Source organism: Muntiacus reevesi, chromosome 1 (genome assembly GCF_963930625.1).
Source record: "Muntiacus reevesi chromosome 1, mMunRee1.1, whole genome shotgun sequence".
Classification (NCBI taxonomy): Eukaryota; Metazoa; Chordata; class Mammalia; order Artiodactyla; family Cervidae; genus Muntiacus; species Muntiacus reevesi.
Genome location: NC_089249.1, coordinates 205103202 through 205121537, shown reverse-complemented (window position 1 = coordinate 205121537; position 18336 = coordinate 205103202). Strand labels below are relative to the sequence as shown.

Genomic DNA, 18336 nt, shown 5'->3' with positions numbered 1-18336 from the left:
TTGTCTGTTTTTTTTGGTATGCTATTAGATGCGTTAGTAAATCAGCCAAGGCTGGAAATGGTTTTTAGTGGCTCATATTATAGCAAAGCTAAATCTTATAAGCCTGGGCAAACATTAGTAGAACTTAATTTTAAAAATATTTTATCTTAATAATCACTAGACAAGTGAATATGCCATTTAACATCTACTAAAGTAGCAACCCACTCCAGTATTCTTGCCTGGAAAATCCCATGGACACAGAAACCTGGCGGGCTACAGTCCATGGGGTTGCAAAGAGTTGGACACGACTGAGTGGCTGATCATGCGTGAACCCGTTGAATGCTGGTTCTGGGTGCCCCCCCGTTGGTGATTTCACAGCCCCTGTTTTCCTTAGTGCTTGGTTCTGTGGGAGGTTTGCAGTGCCCTCCCTCAGTTCCTCAGGACCTGGCATGAAAGATCAGGGCTTGTAAATGTGGAGCTTTCAGTCCTCTCCCTCAAACTAAATGATCACGTCCGTGAAGAGCCTCATCTCCGCTGGACCACCAACGCGGATGTTTGTGTGAAAACATGAAGGTCCGGGAGGGGATGAAGGGGAGGGTGTGCCAGCACACCCTGCTTAGGAGCTTGAATCAGAACGCTTCGTGTTGTTCAGATGTCATCATGGGAGAGAGGATGCTAATTAGGAAAAAGTGACAAAAGGTTTTCATTTCTCCTTATAGTTCTGTGTATCTCACTGGCGATTTATGAACATGATCTTAATTCAATTAGAACTATGTTGTGTTTTAAATTTTAGGGCTTCGTTTAAAAAAAACTTTTTTGGAGTATAGTTAATTTATAACATTGTGTTAATTTCAGGTCTACAGCAAAGTGAATCAGTTATACATATACATATAGCCACTCTTTTTTTTAAGACTCTTTGCCATATAGGTCATTACAGAGTGCTAAGTAGAGTTCCCTGTGCTAAATCGTAGGTCCTTATTAGTTATCTAGTTTATATTTAGAAGTATGTATTTGTCAGTCCCAATCTCCCAATTTATCCCTCCCCCGTCCCCTTACACCCCGGTAACTGCAAGTTTATTTTCTACATCTGTGATTCTACTTCTGTTTTGAAAGTTAATTTATACCACTTTTTTTTTTTTTAAGATTCCACATATAGGCTTCTTTATGTGGATCAGAGTCTTCTTTTTTCACTAACAAATAGAACATTCTGTAGGAGAAAAAAAAAATTCTGGGATTGTGTGTGGGGATGGATATTAACTAAACTTATTGTGGTAATCATTTCACAATATATATAAATATCAAATCATTATGTTTTACCCCTGAAACTAATGTAACATATGTGAATTATACCTCAGTGGGAAAAAAAAAATACCCTGTAAGGAGTTACTGAACTGTTTTATAAAAATCTTTAGGAACAAAAAGACAATATTTTTATAAGTTATGGCTCACATTAAGATAAAGATTCTTTTAATTAATTGGCATGTTCACCTATCTTTGCACACATGCACACCAGCATATCGACGTAGTTGGTTTCACCATTTGTATGCTAGACGTAAACTAAGGTCTGAGTGTTATGAAAACACTAACCCCTTGCAGCCAGTATTTTAGGAGCCAAGAAGACATGGGAAGAGGGGATTGCCGTGCGTGCTGCTGCGAGGGGTTTGGGAGGGGAGGGTGCCCTTTGCTAAATGGCTGCCCGAGGTTGCCCACCGTGGGATTCCCACCCCTCACCGCTGTCTTCCTTGTAGGATGGCACCTACGGGCTGAACTGTGCTGAGCGCTGTGACTGCAGCCATGCGGACGGCTGCCACCCCACCACGGGTCACTGCCGCTGCCTCCCCGGATGGTCAGGTGAGAGCCGCGGGCCGCTCCTCGAAGTGGGAAACATGCCAATGTGCACCTAGTGCTGTTCTTGCTACCTCAGAGAAACACTCAGAGGTCAGTCTTTCCAAAAAAAAAAAAAAATGAAAATATGGTAGTGTCTCCAGTAAGGTGATAAATTTTTACCCTCAAAATATTACTGCTAGGCCTAATTAATCTGTGGGCTTCCCTGATGGCTCAGTGGTAAAGAATGTCTGTCAATGAAGAAGACATGGGTTCAATCCCTGATCGGGGAAGATACCCTGGAGAAGGAAATGGCAACCCACTCCAGTATTCTTGCCTGAGAAATCTAATGGACAGAGGAGCCTGGTGGGCTACAGTCCATGGGTACACTAAGAATCTGACATGACTTAGCGACTGAACAACAACAACAATTAATCTGTAATCCAGGGATGACTTCTTGTTGAATCATGCAATGGCAGTTCTCTTGAGCCTTCAGGTAAGGCCTATCAGTGCAGATAACTAGCAACTTCTTTATAAATAGGTAGATAAGTGTATAGATAGGTAAATAGATAGACAGACTCTCATATCTTAGAATTCACTGCCTTAAAGTGTAGAATTCAATAGTTTTTAGTGTAGTTAAAGAATTGTACAGTTATCACCACTATCAATTTTACAATTTTCCATTGCTCCTCCCAAAACCCCATTGGTACTTTTTAGCAGTCATTCTTCATTACTCCCAATTCACCCCCTTTGCCCTACCCTAGGCAACCACTTTATGTTTCTGTAAACTTGCCTATATGGAGCGTTTTGTATCTGGATTCCTTCTGTTAGTGTATGTTTTTAAGGTTCATCCATATTGGAGTGTATATCAGTACTTCGTTCCTTTTGACTGCCAAATAATATTCCATTGCTTGGATAGACCACATTTTATTTACCCATTCATCCACTGATAATTTTTAATATCAATATTTACCCATTGATAAATATTGGGATTGTTTCCACCTCATTGGATATCATGAAAAATGCTGTTATTCATGTACAATTTTTGTGTGGATGTATATATTTTTGATATATGCTTAGGAGTGAAATTGCTAGTTTGTATGGTAACTCTAAGCTTCACCTTTTCGAGAACTACTACACTTGTTTTCCAAAGCATCTGCACCATTTTGCATTGCTACCAGCAATGTATGAGATTTCCACCCCCCACCAGACTTGTTATTTATCTGTCTTTTTTGATTATAGCCATCCTGGTGGGTGTGAAATCTTATCTCATTGTATTTTTGATTTCCGTTCTCTTAATAAGTAATGATGTTGAGCATCTTTTCATGTGTTTATTGGCCATCTGCGTATCTTGTTTATAGAAATGTCTTCAGATACTTTGCTCATTTTTTAACTTGGCTTATTTGTCTTATTATTATTGAGTTGTAATGTCTCTTTGTCCCCTAGCTCTATGTCCTTTTCATATATATAAGTTGCAAATATTTTTCCTCTGTGAGTTATTTTTAACTTTCTTGATGATGTCTTTTGCCACCAAAAAGATTTTATATTTATGAAGTTCAGTTTATCTACTTTTTCTTTTGTTACTTATACTTTTGGTGTCTAAGAAATCATTGCCTAGTCCTAGATAACAGATTTATGCCTCTGTATTCTTCTTATAGTTTTATAATTTTAGCTTTTACATTTAAGTCTTTGATATATTTTGAGTTTGTTTTTGCATATGGTGTGCATAAGGGTACAAATTCATTCATTTTTCATGTCAAAATCCTGTTGTCCCAGCGCCATTTGATGAGAAGAGCATTCTTTCCCCCACTGTATTGTCTTGATAACCCTGTCAGAAATTCGTTGACCGTAAATGTGACTTATTTATTTCTGGGCTCTCAGTTTTATTCCATTGATGAATATGTCTATCCTTATGTAAGTAACATACTGTTTTGATTGCTGTAACTTTGTAGAAAATTTTAAAATTGGAAAGTGTGAGTCTTTCAACTTTGGTCTTTTTCAAGATTGTTTGGCTCTCCTGGGTTCCTTGAATTTCCCTTTGTCTTTTCGGATCAGCATGTTAATTCCTGCAAAGAAACAGGGTGGAAATTTAAAGAGGATTGAGTCTATATATCCATGACAGGAATAGTGCCAATTTAACAATATTAACTCTTCAGATCTTTGAACATAAGATGCCATCAGTAACCTCTGGAGTGGTGTCTCTCAGCTCTTTGCAATTTGTTGAGAGCTTCTTAGGCTTCTGGCAAACTGACAAACTGTCTTGTGTTTGATTTCTAGTGTCTAAGAACTACCTTAGGAACAGGTCAAGGCTTGTGTAATAGACTTTATTTTCTGTCACTAGGAGCTACCCACTGAAACACGGACTCCATAGTCCTCCAGTTCCTCCTTGACTTGCAAAGACTGAGATAACTCTGACTCTACAGTATGAAATTCCACTTTCCCATGTTTCTACTTGGTTCTCAGTTGCTACATGTTAATACTTTTAATACATAGGAATTAAACCAGATTTTGTGACTTCACAAGGGTTCCTGAAGTTCTTAAATGGAGTGACCACTACTAAGTTCTCAGTGACCACAGTGAAGCAAATAGCATTTTTAACCCCCTGATGTATTCAGGGCTTTTCTAATAGAGAAGCCATATCATTTGTTTTGGGCCATACTCCACCAAGGCTACTTTTATCTTATGAATGTAGAGGAAATGTGACATGTTCCTGGACCCACCAGTCATTGATCAAGTATCCACTTGCTTTGATGATTTAGAACCAGCTTGTGAAAAGCATGCTGTTGTATACACGAGAAAAGCAGGAGATATGATTTGGCCTGAAGCCAGCCAGAAAATGTGTTGGTTGCATTCCATAGTCTGGGTCATGGGGTAAGACAAATGATCCCATCTGGCCTTAGACCTGTGGAGCTCCTGCGGGAATGCAGTGGCTTTGTCACACGGCATAATCTTGTAATCCTCTGTCCATCTGTGACCGGTCTGCTTCTCCAAAGGGGAGGAAGTTTTGCTGCTTCATTGTTCTGTCACTTGTTGCTCACCATCTCTTTGCTTCATGGCTCCAGTATCTAACTCTGGGTCTGCCGTGTGGACTCTTGGTCTGTTAAGTATCTAAGGCTGCCAGGAGACATCGTTTAGAGAGGTCATCCCCCAAACTCACAGAACACACTTGTATAAGCTAATGTGTACAGAGGAAAAGAAAATTCCTGAAGTTTTTAAAACGACCCTACAATTGGATCAAGAACTGCCTTGTTTTTCTAAAAGAAAAGTAGACTCTGTATTATTTCATTGTCAACATTGGGTGGACTTATCATTTTTCATCACAAACTTGTTTTGAATGAGTACCTCATAAGGACATTTTGAAATAAAAACTTTGCTTTTCATTTAGATATCAGGTTTGGAGCAAAATAAGTAAGTGAAGTACGACTCTTTGCGACCCCATGGACTGTAGCCTATCAGGCTCCTACCTCCATGGGATTCTCCAGGCAAGAGTACTGGAGTGGGTTGCCATTTCCTTCTCCAGAGGATCTTCCCAACCCAGAGATCGAACCTGGGTCTCCTGCATTGCAGGCAGATGCTTTAACCTCTGACCCACCAGGGAAGCCTTTGGGGCAAAATAAATAACCTCAATTCAGGGAAGCAAGTGATTCTGTTTCCTTTCTCCTTGCTGTGGAGTTTACTCTTGGTGATATGTTGAGAATTGCCAGAGAAGATAGCAAAAGGGGATCAAAGCAAGGCTTTTGTGAAAGAATCAGTGAAATCTAACTTGGGAACCTGGACTCTTCCCTTGACCAAATTATTGAGATCGAATCTGTAGAGACACCAACAGTGCTCGGCCGCTGAGGACACTGAGGAGAGATTGATCTGGCCTAGGAGTGTGGAGATTTAAAAAAAAGGGTCAGGAGAGCTTTATCCCTCCTTACAAAGAAATGGACATACCTACACTGAGGAAGTCAGGCACTAATGTGATATACAGAGGCAGTCAGTTGCTTTCTCAACAAGGTGCTCATTTACCACCTTTGTAACTTCATTCCCTTTTCTAATGTTTGACGGTCTTTTTGCTTCTTAAAGGAAATGAGACTCTTATTTATTTATACTATAATTGATTGTCCCATTTTACCTAGTCATAAAATAAGTCGTTAAAATGTACTACCATAAATACTAACCAAAAGTTGCATCTGACATCCCAGATACTATTTCCAAAAGAAATGTACCATTTTTCAAAAGGAGAGACATACACTTTTATTATATGCTGTTAATTAAAACCTTAATTTATTGATGTGTTTAGCCAATAGGTTACTTTATCAAACAGAGGCAGATTGCAGTTAAAAAAAAAAGGAGAGAGAGAGAAGAATGAAACATCCTTGTGTCCTGGGCTTCTTCCACACCTCTGTTATACACACACACACACACATAAGTGAGACGACTTTTCATAATCATTATTCTGAAATTCCAGAAATATAATTAGGTATATGTGTATGTGTATGTGTGTTTCCAGAGTAGTGGAGTGATACGCTTTGTAAAGTACTTCCCCAAAACAGTAGAAACATGCCACTGTTTTTCTCTCCTTCCTTTCCTCTCTGACTTCAGTCAGCCAGATCACCTCTTTGCTGAGTGTTACAGCTAATCAAGATTTCTTTCCAACTGTCTGGGAGGATAAGTAGCTTCCAGCCTGGTTCCCAGCCCTGGCTAAGATCATTGTCACCTGGGAGCTCCTTTAACTTGTATATTCTTGGTCCCACTTCAGACCTACTGAATGACGATCTGGAGGGTGCGTGAGAAGGATGGAGCCACTGCCAGCCCATAAAGTACCTTTTGTAAAAATTTAGAAAAAGTTTGAAATGCCTCAGGATATGTGTCTTGGTGGTAGAAAGCAACAAGCTAGATATATGCTCTGACTTAGCCCTTTAGCCAAAGGCTTTTGTGCAGTGTACAAACCTGCACAACCTTACTTGGTGGCTATTTCTGTTACTTGAAAAGTTACCCCAGTAATTGTAGTGGCGATTACCCATCTGTGGGCTGGCCTCTGCTCTACGTTGCTATTCTAATGATTGAAGAAGTTGAAGTCCAGGGGAGCATTTCTGCTACAGAAAGCCTCATAGCCAGTGGCAGAAGACTAGAGGAAGCTTAGAGATACCTTTCTAAGTGGCCCTACACATACCAACTTTCACAAGCTGACTAAGGGAGCTGCAACTCTGGATACTGATTTGTGATGCCTGAATTGTCATAGTAAGCAAATGAATGACTCACTATTTGACCCTTCAAGGTATTGGGAGTGGGCAGGGAAGTGGGAAAATGTAGCACATGCTTTGTTACATGTCTGCTTGTTACATGGGCTTGGGAGAGGCAGTAACTTAAAAGCAGAACATGGGGTCCCTAAAGTGAGGGTGAAGGGAGGGACTCACCTTCTTAAAAGAAAGGCTGCAGAAAAAGCCAAGCTCCCAGATTTGCTAATCTGCCCAGCATTCTGTCCCGTTTGCTTTTATCTGGGTCCAGACTAAGGCAGACCATGATTTCTGGTGTTTAGTGTTGCCACTGCAAATGCAAACATCTCTGATTTACATTACTTATTTATCAAGATTGTTTTCAACGTAGTGACCAATAGCAGATCCTTTTTAATGGACCTTTAACATTTATATTAATAGTATACAAAGAGAAAACTTTGATTTAACAACCATTTGCTGAGTGTCTCCACCTTGTATGCAACTGCAGAATTTGGTGCTGGGAGCAGGAAGATGAGGTGGCACCAGCTCCTGGTGGCAGGAAGGTGCTCATAGCTCCCAGGGAAGGCACTGGGTGGACAGAGGTCGATACACCGGGGAGTTTCTTGTCTACACTACTGTATGCCTTGGGTGTCCAGAGGATTAGAAAAGCAGGGACAGTGTTATGACCAAATATTCAGTTGCTGAGTGTCTTTGGTTCCTCTCGCCTATAATCACCAAACCCAGGGATTATTAACAAATCACACTCTTCACTGTAATAGATATTTAGTAGTTTGTTGCTTGGGAACAGGACATCGAGTTGAAATCATTTCCTTCATTCATTGATGCCCAAATATTGCAATACTGGCATAAGGAATATAAACAATTAAGCAAGACCAGGAGTTTGGGTTAGATCTCTGAGAGGGGGAAATAATGACACCCCAAATGATTTATTTACTGCATTCACATAATCACAAATGCCTAGTGAATGCTGATTTCACATGAAGGCCGCAGGCATAATGCATCATGCATTAAATGCATGAGCATTTCTTTAGAGCTGCTTAGTTGAAGTTTATCACGATCACTCAGCCATTGCCTAGCAACTCATGAGGGCTATCAAAGAGCTCTTTGTCCTTGGTCCTGGCAAAAGCAGTCCCTCACAGATCTCCTTATCAGTGTTAGAACATTTATCAGGAAAAAATACTTCCATTGAACCAGAGAATCCTACAAATTTAAAGATATCCCCTTTCTGTTTTGTCCCTTCTTCCAAATAGTGTAGGAAATTGTTTCCTGAAGTAACTCGTTAAAAGCCTCTATCTGTACTTTGATAAACATTCCAAAGGAATTTCCTCAAGATATCCTTTAGATCTCCTGTTGCTTTATAATCTGGACTAACATTTAAAATCTCAGACCTGAGGTAATGAAAGTCTGTCTTGCCCCAAATAAGTAAGGCAGACATTTCCACTCCCTTAGCTAGCAAGGGTCCTCATTTTAGGTAGACAGAATATTAACATGTTGGGCTTCTGGGTTTGAGTGTTCTTCTCATATCTTCGGAGAAACAAAGAATGGTATGGTTGCTCCATCCAGTTGGAAAATAGTCCTGAATATTATGTTGGAAAGAGGATCTGTGCTTATTGACTCATTCAAGAGACATTTATTTAGCATCCTTCATGTACTGGGCACTGCAGTGACAAAAGTAGGCACCGACTCTCATGGGGCTGTGAGAATTCTTTTTTTTTTTTTTTTTTTTTTTGAGAATTCTTAATTTACACTGGATGGAGTAGGGAGTGGGGAGTGGTCTTTCATCTGCATTCTCTTCTGTACTTCTCTGGAATTCATCTCCCTCAGGTGCCATTGATTTAGTTCAAGACTGTTAACCCAGGAGGAAGCTCATACTCCATAGCATGGCATCCTTGGCTCGTCCTTTTGCGCCCACTGCCTGGCTGCCTCCCTGTCTTTCCTGCTTTTCCCAGCACCAATTTCAGCCATCCCCAACACTTCTGACTTCTGAAGGATAGACTCACACTTCTTAGGGCCTGAGCCTTGCACCACCATTCTATTAGTCTGGGACCCTCCTCCACCTTCACAAGCTACTTCCTTCCCCGATCATGATCTCTAGACCAGGATTGGATATGTCTTTCCTGGGGCCATTGTCACTCTAGAGTTGGAGGTCTTTCTTGGAGAACCTGTCGTCAGCAAGCCAGCAGGGTCTAGACTCCTTGAATATTTATTGAGCTGAATTCTGTTTTCTGTCTTTGACAAACAAGGAAACAAAAAGGTGTCTTATAGGACTCTAGCAAGGTTGGCAAAGAGTAAGATGAGATCAATGGAAATAATTAGGGCATAAAACACACACTCACATACGACACCCAGCCACCTACCTTACCTCATAAAAGAGTTAAAGCAAACTTAGAATTCCCTACCCTGGAGAGAGTTTCATTGCAGGGTTAGCCTTATATGGAGGGCGCATCAGTGTCCATACACTAACTGTGACCTAGAACAGCACTTAACCCAGGGCTAATGCTTGCATTGCATCAGCCTTACAGATTTAAATTTCACAGCGATTTATTTCTTAGGCTTCTAACAGGTATGCTTTCTAAAATACTAATTATCTAGAGATGACAGCCCTCAGTAATAATAAATTTATCTTATCCCCTTCTGACTATAAGATGAAGCAAAAGATAACAGAAGGGCACAGAGGTCTGAAGGGGAGGAATAGCAATTGGAGAAAAAGGTGAAGCAAGAGGGAAAAAGACAGTTTCATGCGTTTTTCCTAGAGTTGCCACCTGAACGAGACATGCTTTATGTTTGTCTCCAAATAGACTTGGCATTAATATCTGCAAAATGATGACTGTTACTAGTGATAGAGAAAAAGAAAAGGAATTGAATTTTCAGAGGGAGTTGGTAATGTAATTGTTTAAAATTTACTTGCCAAAAAAAGACTTCTTTGCAGCCCTAAAATAAAAGTTATTAAAATGTAAACTTGGTTCTGTTGAAATATATGATTACAGAAAGAAGTCTTGATAGGTGATCTCTAGAATTACCTGATTCTCCAGAAATGAAATGATGGCTAAATTATGTGAAAAAAAGCTTATCTTTGCTATGGATCTCCTTGCTATATCAGGGGCCTTATTACATTTATGAAAATTACCTTGAAAAAGTTTATTTTAACTGATGGTTATGCTAACCAGCTGGACCAACCTATTACAGAGGAAGAAATAGATATAAAAAAAGGATCACTTTATTCTGTTTTACCAGTCTGCCATGGAGTCATTTTTCTTAACATGCTCTAATTGAGAATGTGCTAATTAATATGTAAATCATGATAATCTCTAATGTGAAAAAGCAACACGTACTTTTTGATCTAGAGTGTATTTCATTCCATTTTAACTGCATTTTATGAAGTGTCGTGTAAAAAATCTGTTCAGTAGCTGATAAACTAAATCATGTAATTGGCTATATCGCTACCTCCCCCAAACTCCTACCCCAGAAAAACAGTGTCAAAACTCAGGATTAATTTTCAGGGTAATTTTCAGATTATCCAGATATTCACTCAGCTTCTACTTCTCTAAAATCCTTAGTGGGATTTGCCCAGGTAGCTCCAATGGCCAGGGTTGTCTGGATCTCTATGAGGCAAGTGTTTCATTTTACCTGACGTAACACAGGAGTCCTGGTTCATGATCAGAACCTGAACTTGAATTAGAGAATGAAACAGGTTACCTTTGTGGGTACTTCTTTCAAGTTTGCAAAACAAACTTTAGATTTGCAGCCTCTTTCTAAGTGGTTTGGTCCTCAGTCCATTTGTTGCTTCTGCCTAGTAATTGTGAGTCAGAACACTAGCTTAGACTTTGGGACTGTTTTAGCGTGCTTGGAGAGTAGAGCATTTGCAATCCCATCTCAGTTTTTCAAAAGAGATTTGCAAGAAAGATCAAATATTTGTGAGCTCAAGGAAAAAAAAATATCATAGTAGACCAAAATTCTGCACCTTATTCTATGGGGAACACTTAAACCCCAGTTGGCATCTAAGAGGCCTGCTCGCCTTTCTTCAGCCAGCAGTCCAGGCTGAAATAACAGTCTGTTGTCAATTCCAGTGAGACACAATGAGGCCTGTGCTTTTTCATGCCTGCTTAATGGTCTTTACCATGTGGAAGACTTTCAGATGGAGAAATTCAGGAAGAGTGAAAAGTGGAGTTATTTCAGTAGAAATGACTGGCCACCAATTAACAATGTTCACGTTAGAGTTTGGAACTGCTTCTGTATTAAGGTTCAGGCCATGGTAACTTTTCTCCTAATCAATTTAAGAGCAAAAACTGTAATACAAAACATGGCCTTGTCAGCCTCCTTAGTGCAAGCAGAATTCGCATTCTAGAGTCGTCGGAGTGGGAGTGGGCTGGTTCTTAACATGTTTTCACTTGGTTGGAGGCCAGCAGTCGCTGGTTCACTCCTAATTATAACTCATTCTTATTGCCTCTCAATACAGAGAGCATTTCTTTGAGTTGTGAAGTACTGTGACTTACAAGAAAGAGGTCCCTATGGTATTTCTAATGCGAATTTACAAAGGAGACTTCCATTTATCTGAAATAAAACCTGGTTTTATTTTTTGCTACTTTGGATTTTCTCTCTGTTTCTTTTAGGCATTTGTTCACTGGTGACTGACTCTAAAGTTTATCTGTTTCCAGACTAAGAGTTAAATACCTGCATATGGGCTCTCAATAATCAATCACTTAGACAACAGCCATGAGTAACATTTGTGATATCCTGCCTGTGCTGGATTAAATGTTTAAAGAGGAATTTGGCGGCACAGATTAGTATATCTTTCTGTCTTGCACAATGTATTTTCAAAATATTTTAAGATTATGTTTGTTTGCTCCAGGGGGAGATTTTCTTTATGTAAAATTATTTAACCACCTTTTTCTTACTTTATCTTTCTACGCTTTGCCTACTTTTCTCTAAAAAAGAATGGGGAAGGGAGGAAGGCGCTGAGGGCTAAATCATATAGTGTTTCTGATAAATTTTGCCCTCAATAGACAGAGCCCTTGGGCTTCTTCTCTGCTTTCTCCTCCTAAGGAAGAAAAATCAGTATAACAAAGATGTTTTATTCCTTCTCCTTTATGATGCTATAGACTATAGTCCTGGGATTATTTTAATGTTATGATGATATGATGATATGATATAATGTATGATGAACTGCTGTGTATAAGTGGATTTAAGTTTTAGATCATCCCTGCTCACTGCTACCTGTGCTAACTCAGGTTTGGTATGGTGACCTCGGTCCTGATCTCTGACTCGGCGTCCGAGGCGCCCGCCCTCCACCCTCTCACTCAGTCTTGCCCGTGTGCCTTATTTCAGGTGTCCACTGTGATAGCGTGTGTGCCGAGGGGCGCTGGGGCCCCAACTGCTCCCTTCCCTGCTACTGTAAAAACGGGGCTTCCTGCTCCCCCGATGACGGCATCTGCGAGTGTGCACCAGGGTTCCGAGGCACCACTTGTCAGAGAAGTAAGTGTCTTGTTAGCCGGCACTTCCCATCTTCCCTTCTCAGATCACCGTGTACAAAATGATCATCTCTCAGTTCATAGAGATGATCTGTTGCAGTCGAGGGCAGAGAGGAGTGATATAGGTCACCCTGTCCTTTATAGAGCTGTCCTTGCTCCGTGGCCCTGCCCCAAAGGCTTCATTTTCTCCATCCTTCAGGACTAACCTAACAGATGGGGCTCTAGCCATTTCTTCTCAGTAATGATTTCATTGCCTCACTGGCACCATCGTCAGTTTCTTGATCCTGCCTTAAACCTTGCAAATGGTGTTCCAGAAATCCATTGACCTGTAACTATTTTATTCAGCCATTTTGGCATTGGCCTTGCCTCAATTACCAGAAGTCAACATCAGCCAAACCTAGCGGCAAATTACACATCCTGCTAGTAGTCTGAAAGCCAGTGCTCTGGGGAAAATAGGATTGCAGAGTTAAAAATGGGGACTGATGACATGGGTCAATAGAATTTTTTTTTTTTGGCAAGAGTAAATTTTTTTTTCAAAAGAAGTTTTGAGTTAGAGAGTATGAATCCATAAGATTTCCCTAAGTCTTTTAGTAAATGTAATATAAAAATGAATATATGACTAATTATAAGATACATTATTCTATTTTTTAATTATTAGTTTTTTACTAAGAGTTCTATGCTCTTTCTATACTTAAATCCAAATAATGTCTTGTGAAGAATCTAATTATGAAGCATTTTGCTTTTTCACTTTTCAATCACAATCAACCTGAACCATTTTGAGGAGAGACAATCTTTTAATTCTGACTATAGATCTATTTATTGCCAGTAATGACTCTTAAAGAATAAAGGATTAACATGTGAGTATTTATTTGGGCCTTGCTAGTATTTAGAATTTTCTTTCTCTTATTTATTTGCTCAACAAAAATTCTTCAGGCCCCTGCTCTATGCCAATCTTCAGGCTAATTGGGGCCATAAATGGGAAAATAAAGAGAACTAAGACATTTACTTGCCCTCAAGCAATTCAGAGCTTGCTAGCTTCTTTTCATTATTAAAAATTGCCCTTATTCCTTTTGTCGTTGATTTATACTTGGAAAATTCTCAGTATCACTAAAAATAATTTTTTTGTATCCCAAACTTGAACCAGATCCTTATGTGGAATAGGAGAGGAACATGTCTCAGGGAAGATGACTATTTCCTTTCTGTTTTCAGTCTGCTCCCCCGGTTTTTATGGGCATCGCTGCAGCCAGACGTGCCCACAGTGTGTGCACAGCAGTGGGCCCTGCCACCACATCACAGGCCTGTGTGACTGCTTGCCTGGCTTCACAGGCGCCCTCTGCAATGAAGGTAGGGTGCGCAGACTTTGGCAGAAATATGTGGTGGTGAGCACACCCCATGCAGTCTGTCCTCAGGCTTCCCAAAGGACACATTTGCAGCTCGCGGCGGCTCCTGGTATGCTGTGTCTGCAGCTTCTGTAAATATGGCTTTGAGCTTTGGGAAAGCTGGCTTGCCAGTCCAGCACAATCTCTTTATTCTCTGAGCCTTGCTACTCTTCCATTTTAATTGGAAACAGCCTTCCATGAAAAATCAATATGAGGAAGGATTTTGACTCCCTGAGTGAGAAGCCAGTGGAGATTTCTAAAAGTGTGGAGATGTCTCCTGATTTGTGATGCCTTAATGGGGGTCTTTGGCTTCGGATGTTTGCAAAAATGAACCCATTTAGGATGAGGGATGCTCTTGAGTAGAAGCACCTTACCAGAGGGACAGCTGGGGTTGATGACCTTTAAAGTCATTTCCTATCCTAAGAGCCTAGGCTTCTGTGAGAAGAGATGTAATTATGAGTTTCTGACCTATAATTTATTCACAGTGTGTCCCAGTGGGAGATTTGGGAAAAACTGTGCAGGAATCTGTACCTGTACCAACAATGGAACCTGTAACCCCATTGACAGATCTTGTCAGTGTTACCCAGGGTGGATCGGCAGTGACTGCTCTCAACGTAAGTCTTGTTTGGGAACAGTTGGTCAGCCATGTATTTCCATTTGTTTTCAATTTATTTAGGATCAAAATATGAGTATTTAAATAATCAAGAAATAATATATGAATAGTTAGAAGATTTTTTTTTCTTAATTTTTAAAGTAGCTTTTCCCCCCTCATTATGAGAGTTCTATGCAATGATTCTGTATTTAAGTCTAAGTCATGCCTTGGAAAGAACCTAAATAGGTAGCACTTTGCTTATTCACTAAAATTATTTTCCTTTGCAAAATGAGGGTCTCGTACTCATAGGCCATTCAAAGATTCATTCCAGACTTCAAATGTCAGCTATTGTTTTCCCTTTTCTCTTGGGCAAAAACCGTACAAACAATTATGGAAGAAATTTTTTTTCTTTTTTTTTAATTTACTTCACATTTATTTATTATCTTTTGGGGGCCATGTTCCCTACTGGATAACCATATAGAAATTGTAAGCATTCCTTCTTTTAAGTAGTTATGTTCTTGAAGCATTGGTATGACTATAAAGCAAATCATTTTACCCCATAATCTTAATGTTACTTTATCTGAGGTTCTCATTGCTCTTTGATAGGCAATGACCCCTAATAATTTAGTTTGATTATGTTTTGTTTCTTCCAATTAAGAGTTTTTATAGTAAATCTGTTGTCACATGCAAAGAAGAACCTTCATGTTTAAAACAAGCCTCTAGGGACAGCTCTAGAGTGGAGTGACAAGTGCAGGTTTAGAGATCACAGACAAGAATTATGTGACCTTGAGTACGTCTCTCAAGTCAAACCATTTTGCCCATCTAATCTCTACTCTAATGTCTTCCCCTCAGAGATACCTCCCATAAAGGAATAGCTCCCATCATCCTTGTCCCCATTTCCCTCTTTTACTTTTTCTTATAGTCCTTACTGCCCTATGTTTTTGGCTGATTGGCTGGGTGACTAGCTGGCTGGGTGGCTGGCTGATTGATTTGCCTGCCTCTCCTACAAAAACATAAGCTTTCAGAGGGTGCTGTGGACCTTGCCTTGTTCTCTGCCATCTCCCCTGGACCTCGCACAGTGCTGGGCACATCTGGGTTTGTTAAATAACCAACTCTGTAAACGTGGGATGACGTTTGCTCTGCCCACCTCGGCCTGCAGCATGTGAATGAATATCACATCCTAATGATGGCCGCTGTGGCCGTCGGCATCGCCACCCGGGTTTGAGCCTCTGTGGAGCACGGGCGTTCTCAGTCCTGGTGCTCGCTGCTGACCCGCCCAGGAGGAGCCGAGTCAGGAGGGCGGGATCCTCTCGGTGGGGTGCTGGCCTGGGGACCCGCACTGAACTCTCCACGCCGTGCTCTGCTTTCAGCTTGCCCCCCTGCGCACTGGGGCCCGAACTGCATCCACACATGCAACTGCCACAACGGGGCCTTCTGCAGCGCCTACGATGGGGAATGCAAATGCACTCCAGGCTGGACGGGGCTCTACTGCACACAGAGTAAGCGGCACGCCTTCCAAGGCTCACCAGAAGTCTGGGCGGGGGGCACTCCTGGGGACGTGGCCCTAGGCTGCACATGGATGAGCTCAGCTCACCGGGCTTCCTGGCGTTGGAGGGTTTCTTCACCCAGTGACCTCTAGACGTCTGAATTCCTCTGGGTGGTTAAGAGCTGCCACGTTCCAGGCTTGCTGTCCCCGGGTCATATCAGGACGCTGACGAGGAACAATGCTGGAAATGTGCAGGGTCTTTCTCTTCTCTCCTTTCACCAGGCCCTATTTATATGGCTCAGTTGTTCTAGCAGCACAAAGGTTAAGATAAGTGACACTGATTAGAAACGAAGTGAAGACAGCAAGCCTCACTGCCTGACCTAATGTGTGCTCTGGGAGAAGACCGATTCAGAGGGTCTAGAATTTTAGTAAGCTTCAGAGTCACCCGGCTGACTGGACAAGCACGGCTGCTGGCCCTGCTCCCAGAGTGTCTGATTCAGTTGGTCTGGGTGGCACCTGAGAATTCACATTGCTAACACTCTTCCAGGGGGTGATATCAGTCAGGGATCATGCTTCAAGAACCACTCATTCTTTCCTCCATTTTTATATCCCATAATGTCCTCACCATCTCTTCTCCTATGAGTCTTTTAGTATTATAGGGTATAATGTACAAAGGAATTCACAGCTCAGCGCTGTGGGAAAAAAAAAAAGACTGATCTCTGCCCTTTTGTCTGCAATGGAATAAAGGAGGCAAGACAAGAAAGCATGCATTATGGTGATCATTGATCATAATATATAATTTCAAATCACTAAAATGAGCTGAGGAAGAAAGCTGGGTCAGAAGTTAAGCAAGTCTTATTTAATACTAATTAGAGAACACAATTAGAGAAAACGTTGAACATGTCTTTAGGAAGTTTCTAGATGGTGATGTAGACCTTGAGCTGTGATTTGAAAGGAACCATTGGCAAGGAGGGAGGGTGTCTCAAGCATATTCTGCCACGACAGTATATATAGAAAGTTTTTCAGCTCTTCAGGGAAAAGTACTTAAAACTTACTGTGTGTAATTCTAAAATTGGGACCTGCTTCAATCAGAGGGCCTTTTATAGTAAAAGCACAACCCAGTGGGAGGCACATGGGGTCTGGAACTTGACCCTGGCCATCCTGCCATTTGCTGGCTGTGTCACGGGGGCACAATTCCCTTCTATAGAGGGAGAATATCCTTGGGTTTCTGGGCAACTGTAGAGATTTCATGAGAAGATGTAGGAAAAGAATCTGGCACAGGGTAGGTGCTAAATAGATATGTAGCAATGATGTCACTTGCTGGCATCCTTACTCTGCCTCTGTTTCTTGAAACATGAACTTTCATTAAAACCACTATAAGAAAAAGCACATGTGGTGCATGGAAGCAGCCTGCATTGAAGCCTTCATGATGGGGAGAGCCCTGAGCCCTCCTGCAGGGCCACTCTGGTCCAGGAGAGCCAGTAGGGCTTGTGCATGACCTCAGTCCAGTGGTTTGTGTCTTGAAATTGTGCAGCAGTAAGAAGGCTCATTGCTTTTTTTTTTTTTAAACAATTATTTAAATTAGATGCTATTATTTAAATTAGTAACAGATAACAGAAGACAGGCCTAGTAGCAGACTTGGAGACATTCTGTATTGTAAGTAGAAGCATGTAGGCAATTTTGGCATAAAGTGCTCAGTTCAGTTCATGGAATTTGAGTCCAAGATTCTAATAGTTGAGTGAAAAAAAAAAACTAAAAGAAATGTTCCCAGACATCCATGGGGTTGATGGGATGCTTTTTTTAGAAGACACCAAAACTTTTATGTGTTACCTGAAAAGAAATAATGCAAATGAACTTACTTACAAAACAGAAAGTGACTCAAAGACTTAGAGAACGAATTTACGGTTGCTGATGGGAAGGGATAGTTAGAGAGTTTGGGATGGACATGTACACACTGTTTTATTTAAAATGGATAACCAACAAGGACCTACTGTATAGCACATGGAAATCTGCCCAAGGTTATGTGGCAGCCTGGATGGGAGGGGAGTTTGAGGGAGAGTGGATACATAGATGCGTATGACTGGGTCCCTTTGCGGTTCACCTGAAACTCTCACAACACTGGTAATTGGCTATACCCCAAGACAAAGTAAATGGTTTAAAAAAGAAGAAGAAGAAGAAGAAGACAGCAGCCTGCCTCCTGGGATACACGTGATGGTTAAACTGCCCCAGGTATGGAACTGTTCTGCCTTCTGCCCAGGAAGCTTCCTTCAAAGAGTCCAATTTGGGATTTCACAAAAGCTGTTGTAAGAAGCTTTGATTGCATTACTGTCTTTATTCTCTCTCTGCTGGCTCAGCATCCTTCAGATTCAGACAGGTTGGAGGCAGA

The 18336-nt window shown here is 41.0% G+C and overlaps 1 protein-coding gene across 3 annotated transcripts in view; it reads left to right on the top strand.

Moving 5' to 3' along the window:
• The window catches only part of MEGF10 (multiple EGF like domains 10), a 171516-nt gene that overhangs the window by 130673 nt on the left and 22507 nt on the right, over positions 1-18336 (top strand). Inside the window, exons 13-17 of one of the 3 annotated variants that reach the window (XM_065918183.1) lie at positions 1728-1830; positions 12351-12497; positions 13703-13837; positions 14358-14486; positions 15835-15963. In XM_065918183.1, coding sequence (XP_065774255.1) covers positions 1728-1830; positions 12351-12497; positions 13703-13837; positions 14358-14486; positions 15835-15963 — 643 coding nt within the window. The remainder of the gene's footprint in view (positions 1-1727; positions 1831-12350; positions 12498-13702; positions 13838-14357; positions 14487-15834; positions 15964-18336) is intronic. The other 2 variants (XM_065918180.1, XM_065918182.1) reach the window with 2 other exon arrangements.